We start from the raw sequence: 23465 nt of genomic DNA on the forward strand, positions 1-23465 counted from the left end.
GTGTGTGTGTGTGTGTGTGTGTGTGTGTGTGTGTGTGTGTGTGTGTGTACCACATCTTCTTTACCCATTCATCTGTTGATGGACATCTAGGCTCTTTCCATAGTTTGGCTATTGTGGACATTGCTGCTATAAACACTGAGGTGCAGGTGCCCCTTCAGATCACTACCTTTGTATCTTTGGGGTAAATACCCCGTAGTGCAATTGCTGGGTTGTAGGGTAAGAGCTGCATAATTTTAACTCTTATATTTGTAAGGAAGAGATCTAATTTCACACTTTTGCATATAGATATCCAGTTGTCCCAGCACCAGTTGTTTGTTGAAAAGACAGTTCTTTCCCCATGGCATTTGTCTTGACATCCTTGTCAACAACTGACCATAAATGTAGAGGCTTATTTTTGGACTATCAGTTCTATTCCATTGATTCTATTCCATCTATCTTTATGCCATTACCACATTGTCTTGATTACCGAAGCTTTTCGTAAGTTTTGAAATCAAGAAGTGTTAATACTCCTATTTTTTTTCAAGATTGTTTTGGTCATTCCAGGTCTTTACTCTTTCATATGAATTTTAGGATCAGCTTGTCAATTTATGCAAGAAAGTAATCTGAGATTTTGATAGGAGTGGATTGAATCTGTAGATCATTTGGGGGAGTACTGTCATCTTAACAATATCAAGGTTTCCAATGCATGAACATGTGATGTTTTTCCATTTATTTAGATCTTTTAAAACTTTTTTTATTAATGTCTTATTGTTTTCAGTGTATAAGGCTTGCATATCTTTTGCTCAATTTATTCCTAAGTATTTTATTCTTTTTGATGTTACTGTAAACCTTGTCATATCTGTTATTAAATTATGCTAATAAAATAAGCTGAAAGGTATTCTCATTTTTCCTAAGCTCTGCAATATTTTGTATAGGTTGGAATTATCTGTTCTTTGAATATTTGGTAGAAGATGGGGGTAAAACCATCTCAACCTAGTGTTGTTTTCTTTGTCAGGAGGTTTTAAACTAATTTCTTTAATCACTACAGAATGATTCAGGCTTTCTATTTTTTCTTTAGTTGGGTGTGGCAAATTTATTTTTTTCTAAAAATTCATCTAAGTTTTAAGACTTACTGGCATAAGGCTGTTCATAAGTTCTTCTTGTTATGTTTTAAATCTCTTTACCACCTTTTGTTAAGTCCTCCCTTTTATTCTGAGTATTGTTTATAATGCCTTCTTTCTATCTCTCTTTTCTTGTTCACTCATGCAAGAACTTTATGATTTTTATTAATCTTTTAAAAAACCCAGCTTCTTTTGGATTTTTTTTTTTTTTTTTGCTTTTCTTGTGTGCGTGTGTGTGTGTGAGGTTCCATACAAATTTTAGGATTGTTTGTTCTATTTCTGTGAAGAATGCCATTGGAATTTTGATAAGGATTGCCCTGAATCTGTAGGTTGCTTTGGGTAGTATGAACATTTAAGCAATATTCCAATCCAAGAGCATGGAATATCTTTCTATTTATTTGTGTCATTTTTTTCCATCAATATCTTATAGTTTTTATGTATAGGTCTTTCACCTCCTTGGTTATATTTATTCCTAGGTATTTTATTCTTTCTGATACAATTGTAAATGGGATTATTTTCTTAAAATCTTTTTCTGATAGCTCACTATCAGCTCACTATTTGTATCTTGCAATTTTCCTGAATTTGTTTATTAATTCTAACAGTTTTTTGGTAGAGTCTTTAGGGTTTTCTATATGTATTACCATGTCATTTGCAAATAGCAACAGTTGTACTTCTTCCTTTCTGATTTGATGCCTTTTATTTCTTTTTCTTGCCTAGGACCCCTTTCTGACTAGGACCTCCAATACTATGTTGAATAAAAATGGGGATAGTGGGCATCTTTGTCTTGTTTCTGCTCTTAGAGGAAAAGCTTTCTGTTTTTCACTATTGAATATTATGTTAGCTGTGGGCTTGTCAGGTATGGCCTTTATTATGCTGAGGTACATTTCCTCTATACCCACTTTGTTGAGAGGTTTTTTATTTTTAATATAAATGATAAAAATAAATTGCCAAATGTTTTTTCTGCATCTACTGAAATGATCATGTGATTTTTTTAGCCTTCATTTTGTTAATGTGATATATTAATTAATTTGCAGATGTTGAACCATCCTTGCATCCCTGGAATAAATCCCACTTGATCATGAAACTTTTAATGTATTGTTGAATTTGAGTTTCTAATATTTTGTTGAAGATTTTTTGCATCTTTAATCATCAGGATATTGGCCTGTAATTTTCTTTTCTTGTAGTGTCTTTGTCTGGTTTTGGTATCAGATGAATGGTGGCCTCATAAAATGAGTTTCGAAGTGTTCCTTCCTCTTCTACATTTTGGAAGAATTTGAAGGATTGGTACTAATTCTTTAAATGTTTGGTAAAATTCACGGTGAAGCCATCTGGTCCTGAACTTTTGTTTGTTGGGAGGTTTTTGGTTCCGGATTCAATCTCCTTACTGTTAATGAGTCTGTTCAAATTTTATATTTCTTCATGACTCAGTCTTGGTGGGTTGCATGTTTCTAGGAATCTATCCATTTCTTCTAGCTTGTCTAATATGTTTGCATATAATTCTTCATAGTAGTCTCTTATGACCCTTTAGATTTCTATGGTATCAACAGCAATGTCTCTTTCATGTCTGATTTTATTTGAGTCTATTTTATCTTGGTGAATCTAGCTAAAGGTTTGTCTATTTTGTTTATCTTTTAAAAAATAGCTCTTGTTTCATTGATCTTTTTTTTTTAAAGATTGTATTTATTTATTTGACACAGAGAGACAGCGAGAGAGGGAACACAAACAGGGGGAGTGTGAGAGGGAGAAGCAGGCTTCCCGCAGAGCAGGGAGCCCGATGCGGGGCTTGATCCCAGGACCCTGGGATCATGACCTGAGCCAAAGGCAGACACTTAATGACTGAGCCACCCAGGTGCCCCTCATTGATCATTTCGATTATCTTTTTAGTCTCTATTTCATTTATTTCCACTCTGAAATTTGTTATTTTCTTCCTTCTACTAACCTTGGGTTTAGTTTTTCTTTTCCTAGTTCCTTGCAGTGTAAAGTTAGGTTGTTTATTTGAGATCTTTTGTTTATAGCTATAAACTTCCCTCTTAGAGTTGCTTCTGCCACATCCCATGTTTTGGTATATTGTATTTCCATTTTCATCTAGCTCAAGTATTTTTTAATTTCTCTTTTGATTTCTGCTTTTACCCACGGGTTATTCAGTAACATGTTGTTTAACCTCCACATATTTGTAAATTTTCCACTTTTCTTGTATCCTCTAGAAGTATTATAGTTCTACATTTAGGTCTATGTTCTATCTCAAAGTAATTTTTTTTAAAGATTTTATTTTTTTAAAGATTTTATTTATTTGACAGAGAGAGACACAGAGATAGAGAGGGAACACAAGCAGGGGGAGTGGGAGAGGGAGAAGCAGGGTTCCCACGGAGCAGGGAGCCTGATGTGGGGTTCGATCCCAGGACCCTGGGATCATGACCTGAGCCCTGAAGGCAGATGCTTAATGACTGAGCCACCCAGGAGCCCCTAAAGATTTTATTAATTAGATAGAGAGAGAGAGAGAGAACAAGTAGGGGGAGCAGCAGGCAGAAGGAGAAGGAGAAGCAGGCTCCTCGCTGAGCAGGGAGCCCAATGAGGGGCTTAATCCCAGGACCCTGGGATCATGACCTGAGCTGAAGGCAGATGCTTAACTGACTGAGCCACCCAGGTGCCCCTCAAATTAATTTTTGAGTATGGCATGAAGTAAGGGTTGAGGTTCTTTTTCCACTTGAAAATCCAATTTTTCTAATATCAGTTTTGAAAAGTCTTTCCTCTCCCATTAATTTCACTGGTGTCTTTGAAGAAAATCAGTGGACTAAATATGCAGGTCTCTATCTGGACTTTCTATTGTGTTCCATTAGTCTACTTATCTATTTTTATGTCAATACCATACTGGCTTATAGTCTTAAATTTGTACACTCCTACTGTCTTCTTCTACCACAAGATTATCTTGATTATTTTAAGGTTTTTTGCATTTTCATATAAATTTTAAAATCAGCTTGTCAGTTTGTATAAAATTGTACCCTGGGATTGCAGTGAATCTTTTTCTGGGCTCTTTCTTCTGTTCCATTGATCTATTTGTCTATACTGTCATCAATACCACACTGTCTTGATTACTACAGCTTTATAGTAAGTCTTTAAGTTGCATAGCATCAGTCCTCCAACTTTCTTCTTCAATATTGTTTTGGATAGTCTAAGTCTTTTGCCTCTCCATATAAACTTTAGAATCAGTTTGTCCATATCCATAAAATAACTTCCTGGGATTTAGATTGGTATTCCATTGAACTGTAGATCAATCTTTTTTTTTTTTTTTAAGATTTTTATTTATTTATTTGACAGAGACAGAGAGAGACACAGCGAGAGAGGAAACACAAGCAGGGGGAGTGGGAGAGGGAGAAGCAGGCTTCCTGCCGAGCAGGGAGCCCGATGCAGGGCTTGATCCCAGGACCCTGGGATCATGACTTGAGCCAAAGGCAGACACTTAACAACTGAGCCACCCAGACGCCCCGAACTGTAGATCAATCTTGACAATACTTAGTTTTCCTATCTATGAACATGGAAAATCAATCCATTTATTTAGCTCTTCTCTGATCAGATTTGTCATTTTTTTTCATATGGCTCTTATACATATTTTATTACATTTATATCTATGTGTTTCATTTTTGAGGGTGCTAATATAAATGATACTGTGTTTTTTATTTTAAATTCCATTTTTTCTTTGTTGGAATATAGGTAAGCAATTGGCTTTTGTATATTAACCTGTATCCTGCAAGCTTGGTATAATTATTCACTAGTTTCAATAATTTTTTTTACGTTACTTGCAAATCTAATTAAAACCTTTTTGAAGTTTTCATTTTAATTTCAGTTACATTTCAAGGGTTTTATGTTGATTCTTTTGAATTTTCAACATAGACAATGATATCATCTCTAAACAAAGAAAATTTTAATTTTTTCCTTCTTTGTCTATATATCTTTTACTTCCTTTTCTTGCCTTATTGCATTAGCAAGGACTTTTAGTACAATATTAAAAAGGAGTGAAGAGAGGGGCAATCTTTGCCTTCTACCCGATCTTCATGGAAAAGCTTCTAGTTTCTCACCATTAAGTATAATATTAGCTATAGTTTTTTTTTTTCTACAGTCTTTACTCTGTTGAGATTCTCTGTTCATTGTTTACTGAGAGTTTTTAGCATCAATGAGTGTTCGATCTTCTCAAATGCTTTTTCTGAATCTATTGATATGATCATGTGATTTTTCATTTTTAGTTTGTTGATGTAATGGATCACATTAATTGATATCCTAATGTTGAACCAGACTTGTATACCTGTGATAAATCCCACTTGGTCATGATGTTCTTTTTATACTTTTTTGGATCCAACTTCCTAATATTTTGTTGAGGATTTTTGCATCTATGTTACTGAGAGATACTGGTTTGTAGTTTTCTTCTCTTGTAATGTCTTTGTCTAGTTTTAGTATTAGGGTAATGCTGCCCTTATAGAATGAGTTAGGAATTATTCCCACTGCTTCTCTACTCTGAAAGACATTATAGAGACTTAGTATAATTTCTTCCTTAAATGTTTGGTAGAATTCACCAGTGAACTCATCTGGGACTGGTGCTTTATGTTTTGGAAGGTTATTAATTATTGATTCAATTTCTTTAGTAGATACAGGTCTATTCATATTTTCCATTTCTTCTTGTGTGAGTTTTGGCAGATACTATCTTTCGAGGAATCAGTCCATTTTATCTAGATTATCAAATTTGTGGGCATGGTTGTTCACAACATTGAATCTATAGATCAACTGGGGAGAACTGACATCTTTACATTTTTAGTTTTCTAATCCCATTACCTTAAAATTTTTCTCCATTTATCTTAATCTTTTAAGAATTCTCTCAATTGGGGCACCTGGGTGGCTCAGTCAGTTAAGCCTGCCTTCAGCTCAGATCATGATCCCAGGGTCCTGGGATCAAGTCCCACATTGCGCTCCTTGCTCAGCAGAGAGCCTGCTTTTCCTTCTCCCTCTGCCCCTTCCTCTGCCGCTCCCTCTGCCACTCCCCCTGCTTTGTGCTCTCTCACTCTCTCTCAAATAAATAAAATCTTTAAAAAAAAATTCAATAATGTTTTGTAGTTTTCATTTTAGAAATCTTGCATATCTTTTAAAAAAATTATTGTTAAGCATTTGATGTTTTTAATACCATTATAAATGGTATTTTAAAATTGTATTTTCCAAGTATTTGTGGCTAGTACATGAAATTAAAATTGATTTTTGTATTTTGACCTTATGTCCTTTGACATTGTCTCAGCTTTTGTTTGTCTGACTTTTGTTAATTTCCTTCATTTCTTCTTTTTTTCAGGTTTTTTGTTAATCTGAATACATACATATATATAGATAGATACATTTTAGTTACTTGTTTTTCGTGTTTTCTTTTTTAAACTAAGGTATACTTGACATACAGTGTTATATTAGTTACAGGTGCACAACATAGTCATTTAATAATTCTATACATTATACTACGCTCACAATCATAGATGTAATTACCATCTGTCATCATACAATGTTATTACAATATTATGACTAATATTCCCTATGCTATACTTTTCATCCCCATTATTATATCTTTATAACTGGAAATTTGTACCTCTTAATACTCTTCACCTATTTGCCCGTCCCTTCCAACCCTGTTCCCTCTGGCAACTGCCAATTTGTTCTCTGTATTTATGATTATGGAAAAAAGCCTCCTTTATTTTTATTTTTTATTTATGTTTCTTAAAGATTTTATTTATTTGCCAGAGAGAGAGAGAGAGAGCACAAGTGCACAAGCAGGGAGAGCAACAGGCAGAGGGAGAAGCAAGCAGAAGGAGACGCAGGCTCCCTGCTGAGCAAGGAGCCCCACTGATCCCAGGACTCCAGGATCACGATCCCAGCCGAAGGGAGACGCTTAACTGAGCCACCCAAGTGTCCCTCTCCTTTATTTTTAAAGGATCTTTTCTGCTGGATATAGAGTTCTTAGTTTATAGGGCTTTTTCTTTCAGCACTTTAAAGATATTATTCGATTACCTTTTAGTTTCCATTCTTTTTTTTTTTTAAGATTTTATTTATTTATTTGAGAGAGAGAGAGCGCACAAGCAGTTGGAGCAGCAGGCAGAGGGAGAGGGAGAACCAGGCTTCTCACTGAGCAGAGAGATGGACATGGGCCTCGATCCCAGGACCCTGAGATCATGACCTAAGCTGAAGGCAGCCGCTTAACCAACTGAACCACCTGGGTGCCCCTAGCTTCCATTATTTCTGATGTGAAATAATTCTTATAGATGTTGGGGTGCCTGGGTGGCTCAGTTGGTTGAGTGTCCAACTCTTGTTCTGGACTTGAGTCTTGAGCTCAGGGTCATGAGTTCAAGCCCTGTGTTGGGCTCCACTGTGGAGCCTACTTTAAAAAAAAATCTGAGGTGCCTGGGTGGCTCAGTTGCTTAAGCGACTGCCTTCAGCTCAGGTCATGATCCCAGGGTCCTGGGATTGAGTCCCACATCCGGCTCCTTGCTCTGCAGGGAGCCTGCTTCTCCCTCTCCCTCTCCCTCTGCCTGCTATTCCACCTGCTTGTACTCTCTCTCTCTGTCAAATAAATAAAATCATTAAAAAAAAGATTAAAAATAAAAAAAATAGGGCGCCTGGGTGGCTCAGTTGGTTAAGCGACTGCCTTCGGCTCAGGTCATGATCCTGGAGTCCCGGGATCGAGTCCCGCATTGGGCTCCCTGCTCAGCAGGGAGTCTGCTTCTCCCTCTGACCCTCTTCCCTCTCGTGCTCTCTGTCTCTCATTCTCTCTCTCTCAAATAAATAAATAAAATCTTTAAAAAAAAAAAATCTGTCTCGTGGCATGTGGGTGGCTCAGTTGTTAAGCATCTGCCTTCGGCTCAGGTCATGATCCCAGAGTCCTGGGATCAAGCCCCACATCGGGCTCCCAGCTCCACGGGAGGCCTGCTTCTCCCTCTCCCACTCCCCCTGCTTGTGTTCCCTCTCTCTGTCTCTCTCTGTCAAATAAAAAGAAAAAAAAATTCTTATAGATGTTCTCCTGACTCTAATGTGTCCTTGTTTTCTGTCTGCTTTAAGATTTATCTGTGGTTGGGGAAATCGGAGGGAGAGATGAACCGTGAGAGACTATGGACTCTGAGAAACAAACAGGGTTCCAGAGGGGACGGGGGTAGAGGGATGGGTTATCCCAGTGATGTGTATTAAGGGGGGCATGTACTGCATGGAGCACTGGGTGTTATACAAAAACAATGGATCGTGGATCACCACATCAAAAGCTAATGATGGGGGCGCCTGGGTGGCTCAGTCATTAAGAATCTGCCTTCAGCTCAGGTCATGATCCCAGGGTCCTGGGATCAAGCCCCTCATCGGGCTCCCTGCTCACCGAGAAGCCTGCTTCTCCCTCTCCCACTCTCTCTGCTTGTGTTCTGTCTCTCTCTGTCAAATAAATAAAATCTTAAAAAAAAAAAACAAAAAACTAATGATGTTTGGTGACTAACATAATAAAATAAAATAAAATAAAATAAAAAAGATTTATCTGTGGTTTTCAGCAGTTTGATTCTGGTCTACTTAAATGTGGTTCTATTTGTATTTATCCTGCCTGAAGTTCTGTTGAATTTCTCAGATCTTTAAGTTGGATGTCTTTCAACAATTTTAGAAAAAATTCAGTTATTATTTATTCAAACATTTTTCTATTTACTCTCTTTCCTTTTGGGATCCCAATTACACAAATGTAAAACCTTTTGATATCATTCCACATGTCCTGGATTCTCTTCTTTTTTTATTCTATTTTTTTTCTATGCTTCAGTTTGGGTAATTTTTATTACCACTTTATATTATTGTAATTTAAGTTACATGATCTTTTTTTGTTTTGTTTTGTACATTCTGCTACTAAGCCCATCCAATGACCCTTTCATTGAAGATACCGTATTTTCCAGTTCTAGGATTTTCATTTGATTCTTATAGTTTCCATCTATTTGCTGAGATCCTCGCATTTGTTCACCCATTCTGTTCTTCTTTTCTGATAAATCCTTTACTGTATTTATAATAGCAGTTTAAATCCTTGTCTGCTAATTCCAACATCAGGGGCATCTGTAGGTCAGCATCTGTAGTCCATTTTCCCCTAGATTATAAGTCATATTTTCCTGCTTCTTTGTATGTTATTAAATTTTCATTCTAGATTGTACTGTGAAAATTGTGGAGACTCTGGATTATGCTATCTTATTCTAAAGAGTGTTGAGTTTTGTTCTGGTGTATCCTTTGAAAGCTTTGTTTTAGGTTTTGTTAGGGTGGGCCTATTTCGTATTTCCCCTTCATTCTGTGGTAGTCTTTGATCATGATTTATGGTTCTTTTGACCCTTTTTGAGTTTTAGTGGAAAATTTGAGATGTTTATAAATTCTAACTTGCTATAATTCAAATGCCAAATTCTGTCTCCCCAAAACTTGGCAGCAGCCGAAATCCCTGCTCTACTCTTTCTTTCTAGTTGTTGCTTTTTTCTGGATTCCTTGAAGTCACACCCTGTGTATATATGGGTTAGGGGAGAACCAATGATCTGAGGGAATTTGTATGCAGATTTCAGAGCTCCCTGCTCCATGGCTCACTCCTTTCTAGGTTTTTCACCCTTAATTTCCAGCTACTCTGGCAGCCTTGAACTCTGACCCCTTTGTCAATATCCCATTAAGACTTTCTGTTTCAGTTCTAACCTCTCAAGTGCCTCATGAACTGAGAAGTACCTTTGAACAGCTGGATAAATGTGGAGCTCACCTCATTTTCTTCTTTTTTTGGGGGGATTTTGTACCCTTTGGTTTCTGCTTGTTTTTTTTATTGCATTACAGGTCTTAAAGGAGTGGTTTTAAAATATTTTGTCTGGGGTAAAGAAATGTTTTTGGTAGGAGAGTTAGTCTGATACAATCTCTTTTATCATTCCAGGAACTAGAATTCTCCTCATGCAGATATTCATCATTTCTTTTTAGTATAGTGCAAGTCAAACAAAGATCTGCTAACCCTCGGATAAGCCTGGAGTATGAAAACCCTAACATTTTTTGAGGAGATGGCAGGGTAGTTAGACATTGCTGTTCAATGAATACTGACTAGTTGTTTAATAAAATGTTTATTTTATTAAAAAAAAATCTCAAAAAAATTTTAAAAAAATCTCTTAACCTAGGACTAGCATTTCACCTTTAAACTACTTGCTCATCCATCCCCTTCATTATCATGACAAGAAACAGGCCCATAGACGTTGAACTTGCTCCGGTAAAGACTGACTAGATGCTCATAAAAGCTGTTTTCTCTTCCTTAACACAAAGTTAAAGTACATTTCCCAGCCTTCTTGTGTCTGGATGGAGTTCTGTTACTAGATCCTGCCACATTTTCTCTTTTCTCCTCCTATCTACCAGGTAGGTGATGCCAGAGCAATTTTCTTCTTTTCTTTTTACTAGAGTAATTTCAAAGACACTTTTGATAATGGTTGAGCCACAATATGGAAGGAGCCTGGGTCTCTAAATGACAACCTGGAGTGGAATTTTCTGCTGACCACTATTTTACTGTGATATGGGCAAGAAAATAATCTTTATGTTAAGCTACTGAAATGTTGGATTTTTAAAATAGAAGTTACTGCTACTTATGCTAATTAATTTGCACAGGCAATACCCTAATTATTGATAAAGATATGACTATAAGTTAGTCCTCTGTTTCCTTGATGGTTAACAAATAAAATTCCATTCATAGGTAACTTACATAATTATCATATTAGTACACTAGTTTACAACAAAATTTACAACAATTAAGAGCATGCCATTTAATTAATAGAAAAATGGTGACTTACCCAGAGATCGAATGCCTTTTTGTTCAAGAAAGCTGTTTAAAATATTTGTATTAAGGTTTAATATAAATCCCAGTTCTGGCGTAAGTTTCCAGAAGCCATCCTATAAAATAAAACAAATTTAAGCCACATTATTGAAATTTATTCACATACATAAGAACTTAATAAATGTTTCCAATTATTTCAATTCAGTTTAAGACATTTCTAAAAATTTTATTATCAAAAATTTTTATTATTTTTATTCTTAAAATGGAAGTTCTTCATATACTAGTGACACAGTATTTTTGGGAATCTCAAAAATACTATGGATGTTATGTATCAGGTAGCACTTACAAAAAGTATGGAAAGAGGCTCATGTGTAAGGATTTTTAAAAATGGTGTTATGCATTTTTTTCTTCTAGTAATGCTTTGAACTGATGTTTCTCAAACTTTTAAGTAGCGTGATTCCTTTTGAGCAACATTAAAAATGTGCCTTTATGATGTGTGAAATATGAAAATGACATTTTTTTACTAAATATAAAATTGTTATGGTAAATATGCTTTTTAAAACTACCTTATTTATTCTCACTGTCCCCTGCCCACCTCAGCTAACTTTTAAGGCTGATGTTTTTTACATATTATGAGGTAGTTGTAAGCCTCATGGGGATCTCAAGCCATGGGGATCTTGAACTTGAAGTAGATCGACTCCAGGTCTCAGGGGAAATAATACAGGAAGCAGAAAGGAGGGTGAAGTCATAGGCAGATACACAGACTCTATGGCAATAATTTGAAAAATAATAGCAGTGATATATGCTAACTAGTGTTGAACTAGTTCTGGGTGCCTGGTTTTTTAAAAAAAATCTTTTTAGCCACTTCTTGTGCAGAGGCCATTACTATACCTTTTGCAGATGAGAACCACTTTTCAGATGAGAATACTGAGGCACATAGAAGTTAAAGCAACCTGTTCAAAGTCACACAGCTAACAAGCAGCGGAGGCACAATTTAAGCCCCAACAGTCTGGCTCCAGGGCCCATAGATAGCAGTATCTGCTATACTGCTTCCAACACTGCTTTCATGTACATTCTTTCAGGTTAAAAAAAAAAAAAAAAAGCTGGCCAGCTGTTATTATCTCGTTTAAACCTCAAAACCACTCTAGGAGGCAGACACTATTATTATCCCCAGTATATGGGTGAAGAAACTAAGACTGAGAAAGGTTATCTGACTTGTCTTAAATCACAAAGAAGTAGAACTGAGGCTCAAATTTAGTCTCACACTAAATCAAGTTGCTTTTCCACTTCACTAAACTACTTTACATCAAAACACATAATTACACGTGTGAGACTGGGTCTTAGTACCAGTGCAGGAATTATATTTATTGAATGTTTATTAGCTACACAAATGGAATGATAATCTTTAACACAGTCTTACATGTTGAGTAATATTCCCAAGACCATATGTGAAAACAATCAGAATATACTTATACTTGTTCTTTATTTCACAATGGGAAGTTTACATGATTGCAATTCATCTATCTGTTCTAGAAGCTAGGAAATCAAGGTGTTACCCCATAACCCATTCAGGGATGCTAATTTTCAACTGAGGAATATTAACATTCACTTGCATGATATTCTGGACTAACAATTAAAAATAGATAAATACCGCCATCAAGCACACTGTATTGTTCAATGACTTTTTTTAAGCAAGATTTTCTCAATGAAGGAAGCAGCGTGTTGATTTACATTCTTCCACCAGTCACTTACCTCAGTAGTGCCCTGGTAAACATTTCAAAGACCAGCTACTTTGAATAGCTCCGTTCTGAACTCTGAAGCTAATTAACCATAGACTTAAGGATAAATAAGACTAATACCTCAGTTTGTAGCCTGAAGAGTTCAGTCCAAGGCACAAAATTCATCCAGCTCTGTTCATCTTTTTGTGCCTGAAAGCTTTCAGTAAAGTCACTTCCTGTTATATCAGATTTTGCCACTTTTTTTCTTTTAAAAAAACGACTTCCCAGAAATTTTGGTGTTTCATTATTTTCTGTTTCAGAAAATCTTCCGTTACTTGAAGCAGATAATGAAATTTCGGCAGAGAGATCTGTACGGAAAGAACCCTCCAATTCAGTGTTAGCAAACAGATCTATTGGTGGCTTGTAACTGGCTCTGAAATGAACTGGAGAATTTTGAAAATAAAGAGGAGAACAAGAAAGGGAATGAACGTCAAACCCTCTGGATGGACCAGCAGAACTAACTCTATGAGGAGGCAGAAGAATATTTGGCTGCATGGGAGAGTCCAATTTAGGGAAAATGCTAGCAGAATTGTCAGTCTTATGGTCTTGATAAGTTTCAGGTAGATTAACCTCTCTGGAGTTAAATGAGGTGCTTGTAAGAGCAGAAAAAGCAAAGGAACCAAGACATGGGGGAGGCAGTCTGAAAGGGGTACATGACACAGGGGTAATGTCACCCAAATAGTCAGCTTGAAGGTCTTGGTCATTCTTAGATGGACCAAACTGTTGGAGACTCCTAGCAACCTTCTTAGAACATGAGCGGGGAGGATGGAGGAAACCAGAACCATCAAAGGGCTCATCTTCCAAACTGGCTGAACCACAAGCAGCAGAAATGCTGCAACAACCAACCAGTTTTGGGAAAGGGGCATCTCTACATAGTGGTCGTTTAAATGAATCCATCTGACTTAAACCCAATGGCGTTTCCCCATCTCCACATTCAAAGCTGAGTGTGAAAGGTTTTTCTGATAGTTGGGAACTATCTTCAAAATCTTCAGAATCTTCCAGCTGAGATGATCTAAACTTTCTGTTAGTCAAATGTGGTTGTTGCAGTTCTTCATTCCATTCAAAGAATGCTGAAAAAGGCTGTCCAAGAGGGAAAAATATAATGTAAGGGAAAACACAAAATAAAACAAACAACCAAACATACTTCCTAGAATTGACTTCTGGGTAGACAAGCAATTATTTTTTCTAGAGCATTGAAAAGAGGAGAGATTCAAGATAATTTAAATGCAATGCCCTTGTTATATAGATACAAATCTGAGATTTGGAGAGAATAGCAATAATAAATACATCAAAGATCTTAGTTTCTCTTTGTTCTTAGCATGTTGAAACTTTGAATACCCCTCATTTTATACAAGAGGAAACTCAGGACCATATAAGTGTCTTGTCCAAAATTTTATAATTAGCAGTATCATAGTGTGTAAATTAGCCCTAAAATAAGCTGATAATTTGAATAAATTATTCTAGTCTTTTATTCTGCTTTACAGCAATATTAAGGAAATGAGATGACTGACAAAAAATTTCAAAAGCTTTAAAGTAACTACATGAATATATCTTTACACCAGATTTTGAACAATATGTAAAACAAAAGGGAATTAAGGATGCTATGTTACTATTATTATTTGAATGTAAAGTCTTTCTTAAAAAGTTGCAAGTAAATAAAATCCAGTTTTATATGAATTACAAGTCTTTGAGATATTTTGGAAATAATTAGCCTGGCAGCACCTGGCTGGCCTAGTGGATAGAGTATGTGACTCTTGATCTCGGAGTTGTAAATCTGAGCCCCACATTGGGAGTATAGATGACTTAAAAGTAAAATCTTTAAAAAAAATAATTAGCCTATAATTTTACCAATGTAAATCAGCTATTTTATTTTTTTTTTAAAAATCAGCTGTTTTTTTTTTTTAAAGATTTTATTTATTTATTTGACAGAGACAGACAGTGAGAGAGGGAACACAAGCAGGGGGAGTGAGAGAGGGAGAAGCAGGCTTCCCGCGGAGCAGGGAGCCCAATGCGGGGCTCGATCCCAGGACCCTGGGATGATGACCTGAGCCAAGGCAGATGCTTAACGACTGAGCCACCCAGGTGCCCCTTAAATCAGCTATTTAAAAAAAAAAAAAGAGTAGTCCTTCCCCAACTCAGTCATTTCCAGTATACATTTAAATAATTATACTGCAGAACGTATGACAAGACATGTATTTGAAAATAATACTTAAAAACAATGTTTTTCTGGTTAAATTTCTTTTCATTAGATAAGCAAACTGAAAAAAAGCAATAGTGATAGACTAGACCTATTAGATATTAAAGCATTTTATAAAATTACAATAATTAGACACATCAATGGAACAGAAGAGAGGGTCCAGCAATAGATCCTAAAACACATGGGAATTTAGTAGATGATAAAGATGACATTTTAAGTCAATGGGAGGAAACAGAATTATCCAATAAACAGTGTTGGGGAAAGTGGGTAGCTATCTGGAAAGGAATAAAGTTAGTTACATACTTCTCATCTTATACCAGGATAGATTCCAACTGGATGAAAAATTAAATGTAAACAAGAGGCCATGAAACAATTTTAAAAAATAAGTAAGAGGAAACTTTTAGGAAGCATAGTCTCTGAATAGGAAAGGTATTTCTAAGCATGATAACAAAACAAAACAATATGAAACAAAAACAAGAAACACAAAGATCAAAAAATTTGACTGCATTAAATCTGCATGACAAAAAGATGATGAATGACATCAAAATACAAATGGCAAACTGGGACACAAATCTGTGCAACTCAAATTACAAATGGCTAATTTCCCTAATAGCTATATTTCCTGAAATAAATAAGAAAATGACTAGGGGCACCTGGGAGACTCAGTTGGTTAAGCGTCTGCCTTTGTCTCAGGTCATGATCCCAGGGTCCTGGGATGGAGCCCCGCATCGGGCTCCCTGCTCTGCGGGGAAGCCTGCTTCTCCCTGTCCCTCTGCCGGCCACTTGCTCTCCCTGCTTGTGCTCTCTCTCTCTAATAAATGAAATCTTTAAAAAAAAAAAAAGACTAACATCACAATAACAAAGGTAAAAAAACATTAATAGATAACCCATAGAGAAGAAGATACCTAGAGCTCTTAAGAATATGAAAACAAACTCATCTTCCTTCAGAAAGAAATGAAAATTAAAATATCACTAATACATTTCTCACCTGTCTGATTGCAAAGTTCAAACATTTGAATGATACACTGGGTTAAAGAGGGACAGGGTAAAAGCCTCTTGCATGCTACTGATAGGAGTGTGAATTGGCAACCTACACAGAGGGCAATTTGGTTAGAGCTAATTAAAATTTTCAGAATAGATTTACTTAGGTATAATTGATGTACAATAAACTGCATATCTAAAGTACATAATTTTAGGGGCACCTGGCTGGCTCAGTCAGTACAGCATGTGACTCCCAATCTCAGGGTCGTGAGTTGGAGCCCCACATTGGGGGTAGAGTTTACTTAAAAAAAAAAAAAAGGTATAATTTGGTGAGTTCTGATGAAGAGAATGAACATAACCATCACTCCCAAGATATTCCTGTGCCCTTTTGTAATCCATCTCATTCCTCCCCTCGCTGTTGCCAGGCAACCACTATTTGCTTACAATAACTTCAGATTGGTTTACATGTATTTTGTATCAAAGGAATCATACAATATCTATTCTTCTTTGTTTGACTTCTTTTACTCAGCATAACTGTCTTGACATTCATCCATGTAGTTGCATGTATCAACAGTTAATTCCTTTTTATTGCTGAGTAGTATTCCATCATATGGTAATATCACAGTTTGTTTATTCATTCATCTCCTGATGGTTGTTTCCAACTTCTGGCTACTATAAATAAAGCCACAATGAGTACTCATGTAGAAATCTTTTAACACACACCTTCATTTCATCTGGCTGCGTCAAATGGTCGGTGTAGGTTTTATTTTTTAAGAAACTGTCAAAGAGTTTCTAAAATGGTTGTGCCATTTTATACTTCTACCAGCAGTGCATGGGAGTTAGTGTTCCACATCCTCGCCACATCTAGTACTGTCATCCCCTTTTAGGCCATTCCAGTGGGTATGGAAAGGTATCTCATTGTGGCTCCAATTTGCATATTCTTATATGACTGATGAGGTTGAGCATCTTTTCATATGCTTGCTTGCCATCTGTATATCTTCTTTGGTAAAGTGTCTGTTGAAATCTGTTCATTATTTTATTGGGTTACCTTATTATTGAATTGTAAGATTGCTTTATATATTTTAGATGTCTTTGTCAGATATGTTTTACAAATATTTTCTCACAAATGTGGTTGGCCCATTCATTTGCTTAGTGGTGTCTTCTGAAGAGCAAAAGTTTTTGATATTAATGAAGTCTAATTCACCAATTTTTTAGTTTTTTTAAATTAAGAAACCTCTGTCCAACCCAAAGTCATTAATATTTTCTCCTATATTTTCTTCCAGATATTCTAGCTTCAGTTGTTACATTCAAGGTCTATATTCCAATCAATCTTTGCACATGGTGTGAGCTAAGGATAGAGGTTCATTTTGTTTGTTTGGTATATGGCCATCCAATTGTTCCAGAACCATGTGTTGAAAAAGATCATCCTTTCCCCACTGAATTGCCTTGACACCTTTGTAGGAAACCAACTGACCCTATATATGTGGATATATTTCTAGAATCTCTACTCTGTTCCAACTGTTATATGTTTCAGTGGTGTTCCCGTGGTGCAGATGTCTATTTTACACTAATATCACACTCTCCTAATTACTGTAGCCTTATAATAAGTCTTGAAATCAGATAGTGTAAGGCCTCCAACGTTTTCTTCTTTTTCAAAGTTGTTTTGGTTAACCAAGATCCTTTACATTTACATATACAATTTAGAATCAGTGTGTCAATTTCTAAACAAAACACTTGCTGGGACTTTGAGTTGGACTGAACTGAATCTATAGATTAATCTGAGGAGAATCAGTGTTTTAACAATACAGAGTCATTTAATCCAAGAACATTTATTTAGGTCTTCTTCAATCGCAATTTTCTCAGCAATGTTTTATAATTTTCAGTGTACAGGTCCTGCTTATTTTGCCAAATTTGGTTCTATGTATTTCGTATTTTCTATGATATTATAAGTGGTATTGATTTTTAAATTCCAATTTTTGATTGTTGCCAGTATACAGAAATCCAGTTGGTTTCTAATATTGACTTGCATCCTATAACCTTGTCAAATGCACTTATTAGTTCTACTAGTCTTTCTATAGAATCTTTAAGATTTTCTACAGAAACAATTAGGTTGCTTATGAGTAAAGACAGCTCTACTTCTTCCTTTCCAATATGTATGCTTTATATATATACATATATGTATATATATATACATGTGTATATATATGTGTGTGTGTGTGTGTGTGTGTGTATATATATTTTTTTTGCTGCTTTAGGTACCAGCTACAGTCTTCTATGCAATGTTGAACAGAAGTGGTAAGTTCAGCATGCTTTTTTTTTTAAAGTGCATCTGTTTAATTATATTATAATTATATTATAACCATTAATGCAATATGTCTCAATAATTTCATTCCTATAATAAAAAAATAATGGTATAATGATGGTTTAAAGCTGGTTCAATTGCAATTTTAGAGGCTTAATTATCAAAAGTGAAAATAGAAGACTATTAAAATAGCTAAAAAAATAGCATGTCATAGTGCTAAATGTTTCTGTAACTATTGGTAAGGCTTACAGCTAAATTTGATGCAGAATTCTTTTTTTTAATTTTTAATTTAAATTCAATTTAGTTAACAATACTGTATTATTAGTTTCAGGTAGAATTTAGTGATTCATCATTTGCATATAACTCCCAGTGTTCATCACATCAAGTGCTCTCCTTAATGCCCATCACCCAGTTATCCCTATCTCCTACCCACCTTCCCTCCAGCAACCCTCAGTTTGTTTCCAAGAGTTCAGCATCTCTTACAGCTTGCCTACCTCTATTTTTCTTTATTTTTCCTTCCCATCCCCTATGTTCATCTGTTTTGTTTCTTAAATTCCACATATGAGTGAAATAGAATATGGTATTTGTCTTTCTCTGACTTCACTTAGCATAATACCCTTTGGTTTTATACACATCATTGCAAATGGCAAGATTTCATTCTTTTTGATGGTTGAGTAATATTCCAGTGTGTGTGTGTGTGTGTGTGTGTGTGTGTGTGTGTGTGTGTACACACCACATCTTCTTGATCCATTCATCTGTCAATGGACATCTGGGGTCTTTCCAGAGTTTGGCTATTGTGGACATTGCTGCTATAAACACTGTAGTGCAGATGCCCCTTCCAATCACTATGTTTGTATCCTTTGGGTAAATACCTAATAGTGTAATTGCTGGTCATAGGGTAATTTATTTTAACTTCTTGAGGAGCCTTCATACTGTTTTCCAGAGTGGCTGCACAGTTTGCATTCCCACCAACAATGTAAGAGTTTCCTTTTCTCTGCATCCTTGCCAACATCTGTTGTTTCCTGAGTTGTTAATTTCAGCCATTCTGACTGGTGTGAGGTGGTATCTCATTGTGGTTTTGATTTGTATTTCCCTGATGATGAGTGATGTTGAGCATTTTTTCATGTGTCTGTTGGCCATTTGTATGTCTTTTTTGGAGAAATGTCTGTTCATGTATTCTGCCCATTTCTTGATTGGATTATTTGTTTTTTGGGTGTTGAGTTTGATAAGTTCTTTATAGATTTTGGATACTAGCCCTTTATCTGATAAGACATTTGCAAATATATTCTCCCATTCTATTGGTTGTCTTTGGTTTTGTTGAGTATTTCCTTCACTGTGCAGAAGTTTTTATCTTGATGAAGTCCCAATAGTTCATTTTTGCTTTTGTTTCCCTTGCCTCTGGAGACATCTCTTCCAATCCATGAGCATGGAATGCTTTTTCCATTTCTTTGGGTTTTCTTCAATTTATTTCATTAGTATTTGTTAGTTTTCAGAGTACAGATCTTTTACTTCTTTGGTTCGGTTTTTCACAGGTGTCTTATGGTTTTTGGTACAATTTGTAAATGGAATTGAATCCTTGATTTCTCTTTCTGCTACTTCATTATTGGTGTACAGAAATGCAACAGACTTCTGTGTGTTGATTTTATATCCTGCAACTTTGCTGAATTCCTGTATCAGTTCTAGTAATTTTTTGGTAGAGTCTTTCTGGTTTTCTACATAGAGTTTCATGTTGTCTGAGAAAAGTGAAAGTTTGACTTCTTCCTTGCTGATTGGGATGCCTTTTATTTCTTTTTGTTGTCTAATTGCTGAGGCTAGGACTTCTGGTACTATGTCGCTCTCTCCCTCTTTCTGTCTCTCTCAAATAAATAAGTAAAATCTTAAAAAAAAAAAAAATGTTTGGTAGAATTCCCCTGGGAAGCCATCTGGCCCTGGACCCTTGTTTGTTTGGGAGATTTTTGATTACTGATTCAATTTCTTTGCTGGTTTTGGGTCTGTTCAGATTTTCTATTTCTTCCTGTTTCAGATTTGGTAGTTTATATGTTTCTGGGAATTTATCCATTTCTTCCAGATTGCCTAATTTGTGGCATATAATTGCTCATAATATTCTCTTGTAATTGTATTTCTTTGGTGTTGGTTGTGATGTGTCCTCTTTCATTCATGATTTTATTTATTTGGGTACTTTCTCTTTTCTTTTTGATAAATCTGGCTAGGGGTTTATCAATGTTGTTAATTCTTTCAAAGAACCAGCTCCTACTTTCACTGATCTGCGTTTTTTTTTTAATTTCTATATCATTTATTTCTGCTCTAATCATTATTATTTCCTTTCTCCTGTTGGATTTAGGCTTTGTTTTCTGTTCTTTTCCCAGCTTGTTTAGGTGTAAGGTTAGGTTGTGTATTTGAGACTTTTCTTCTTTCTTGAGGAAGGCCTGTATTGCTATTGAGCATCTTTTCGTGTGCTTACTGACCATTCATATATCTTCTTTGTAGAAATGTCTATTCAAGTCCTTTGCCCTATTTTAAAAAATGTTTTTAAAGATTTATTTTTCATTTGAAAGAGACAAAAAGGGGGAGGGGCAGAGGGAAAGAATCTTCAAGCAGACTCCCTGCTGAGCATGGAGCCTGACAAAGGGTTTGCTCTCACAACCCATGAGACTGTGATCTGAGCCAAAACCAAGAGTCAGATGCCAAACTGACTGAGCCACCCAGGTGCCCCTGCCCTATTTTTGAACTGGGTTGTTTGTTTTGTTGTTGTTGAGTTTTAGGAGTTCTATATGTTCTGGATATTAATCCTTTCAGATATATCACTTTCAAATATTCTCTCCCTATCTGTGGGTTATCTTTTTATTCTGTGGATAGTATCTTTTGATGTACAAAATTTTTAAAATTTTCATGAAGTCTAATTTCTCTGTTTTTTTCTTTTGTTACTTGTGCCAGATCATTGTTAAATCCAATGGGTGAAGATTTGTCCTATATTTCTTCTAGGAGTTATATTGTTTGAAGCCATATATCCATTTTGAGTTAATTTCTATATATGATATTAGGTAAGGGTCCAATATCATTCTTTTGCATGTGGATCTCCAGTTTTTCCAGCATCATTTGTGCTTTCCCCAGTGAATGGTCTTGGTAACTTTGTCAAAAATCACTTGACCACATAGGCAAGGGTTTATTTCTGGGCTCTCTAATCTATTCCATTCATCTATAAAAGTCTGTCTTTACACCACTATCACACTGCTTTGATCACTGTAACACTGGAGCAAGTTTTGAAATCAGTAAGTGTGAGTCCTCCAGTGTTGTTCTTTTTCCAAGATTGTTTTGGCTATTTGGAGTACCTTGAGATTTCATATGAATTCCAGGGTGGATTTTTCTATTTCTGCAATAACATTGCTGAGCTTTTGATAGAGATTGCATTGAATCTATAGATTGCTTTGGTTAATACTGACACTTTTAATAATATTAAGTCTTCCACTGTCCTATCTTCAAGTTCACTGCTTCTTTCTTCTGCCTGCTTAAATCTGCCTTTGAATCCCTCTAGTGAATTTTTCATTTCAGGTATTGTACTTTTTAGCTCCAGAATTTCTTCTTGGTTTCTTTTTAAGTCTTCTGTCTCTTTATTGATATTTCCATTTCATTCATTCATCATTTTCTTGACTTTCTCCACATCTTCCTTTAGTTCTCTGAGCACCTTTAAGATCACTGTTTTAAAATCTTTGTCTAATATATCTGCCATTTTGTCTTTTTCAGGGACAGTTCCCATTGTTTCATTTTTTTCTTTCTTTGGGCTATACTTTCCTGTTTCTTTGTATGCCTTATGATTTTTCCCCTTGAACACTGAATATCTGAATCTAAGAAATGTGGTAAATCTGGATATAAGATTCTCTCCCTTCCTCAGTATTTGTTGTATTTTTATTATTCTTTTCTCTTCCTTAATTGTTTTAGGCTGTCTCTGTGGTAAGGATCAGCCTGAAGTATAAACTTAATGTCTTCTTGAGTCTTCTCTGAGCCTTTCCTCAGGTATGGGCAGTTACTTTTTAATTATCACCATATAGGAATTGTTTCTGAATGTCCTAATCTTCAGTGTCTGACTCCCAAAAGGGGAAGAGCAAAAAATGAGCAGGGGGAATAAAGGTGCAGCTCTTTAAATCCCCTGGAATTTGCTTCAGCCAAAGGAGGAGGGGCTTGCAACAACAGGGGAGATGCACCAAAGGCTGCCTACCTCTTTATCTGCTAGTTGGGATACAGTCATTTCCCCAGCCCTGCCACTGCCCATCTGTTCGGTGGTGGCCACTGTTTCTCTTCTCTCTAGTAGGACCTATGTGACCAGAGAAGTGAACTCAGAAAAAGAGTGGAAACAGGATTTTCAAAAGTTATTATCCCTTTCTCCTTGCTTTAAAGACAACTGTAAGATAAAACAAAACAAAAATTCTGCATGAAGAATTTGAGGAAACATTTATGGTTTGGTTTTGTAGTTATTTACCATCTCAGATTATGATCTTATGAATAAAGTAAACAAATGACATTTAATGTGTTTTTATATTCTTAATTGACACAATAACTTCAAAATGGATCAAAGAAAATGAATGTTGCATATATTATATTTTCCCAAAATTCCTTTCAAATTTTTTCCTTAGATTCTAAATTCCTAAATTTTGGCAATTTGATTCTGCTAATCCAGATACCTAAGGGTCTTATTAGCACTGTTTTGTTCCTTTGGTTTTGAATATGCCTTCCAATTTCTATGGGAGTCACATTTTTCAATCTTATTTCTGGCTATAAAGGCCACAGTATAAAGCACTATAAACTTTAAGAATTATTAGTGGTGAATTTAGATTCTCAGATAGGACTTTTATCACTACTTTCACGATGAACCTATTAATTACTTAGAGGAAGTGACTTTAGTTTCTTGTATGACAGTTTATTTGTCTATGAATAAAGCCAAATCACAGTTGTTCCCCTTTGGTACTTTACAGCTACATTTATGTATGGTGACTTTCTCAGTCATGTAACAGCTTTTTTATAAATGTGCAAATATTTTCCATTCTGAGGGAGACAACAGTTTCTCCATATACAAGCAATAAGGGTGATATTTTAAACAAAGGGTTCCCCTCACAATCCTACAAATATGGAAACACAATATTAATTTATTTGGTAATTAACATTTACCTGTGCCACACTGATATCTGGTTGCTCCTCCTGCCAGCTCATGTATGGCAGAAAATCTACATCTTCTTTGGCAATAAGTTCCAAAATATTTGGAATATTAGGAGAAGGTGACTCCTTACCATCCTATATTGAATCATAATTAGGT

The 23465-nt window shown here is 35.7% G+C and overlaps 1 protein-coding gene and 1 long non-coding RNA gene across 10 annotated transcripts in view; one reads left to right on the forward strand and one right to left on the reverse strand.

The window, feature by feature from the left end:
- The window catches only part of LOC141373139 (uncharacterized), a 36721-nt gene that overhangs the window by 11229 nt on the left and 2027 nt on the right, over positions 1–23465 (forward strand). Inside the window, exon 3 of the long non-coding RNA XR_012378843.1 lies at positions 18114–18153. This is a non-coding gene — a long non-coding RNA (uncharacterized lncRNA). The remainder of the gene's footprint in view (positions 1–18113; positions 18154–23465) is intronic.
- PARP4 (poly(ADP-ribose) polymerase family member 4) overlaps positions 1–23465 on the reverse strand; it is a 112646-nt gene that overhangs the window by 11073 nt on the left and 78108 nt on the right. For 8 of the 9 annotated variants that reach the window (XM_073894805.1, XM_073894803.1, XM_073894806.1 and 5 more), the window contains 4 exons: positions 23321–23443; positions 22374–22469; positions 12762–13760; positions 10919–11018 (listed from right to left, as the gene is read on the reverse strand). In XM_073894805.1, coding sequence (XP_073750906.1) covers positions 10919–11018; positions 12762–13760; positions 22374–22469; positions 23321–23443 — 1318 coding nt within the window. The remainder of the gene's footprint in view (positions 1–10918; positions 11019–12761; positions 13761–22373; positions 22470–23320; positions 23444–23465) is intronic. The other variant, XM_025875229.2, reaches the window with a different exon arrangement.

Source organism: Callorhinus ursinus, unplaced genomic scaffold (assembly GCF_003265705.2).
Source record: "Callorhinus ursinus isolate GAN/ISIS: 27379988/994484 unplaced genomic scaffold, GSC_fseal_2.0 scaffold7, whole genome shotgun sequence".
Taxonomy (NCBI): domain Eukaryota; kingdom Metazoa; phylum Chordata; class Mammalia; order Carnivora; family Otariidae; genus Callorhinus; species Callorhinus ursinus.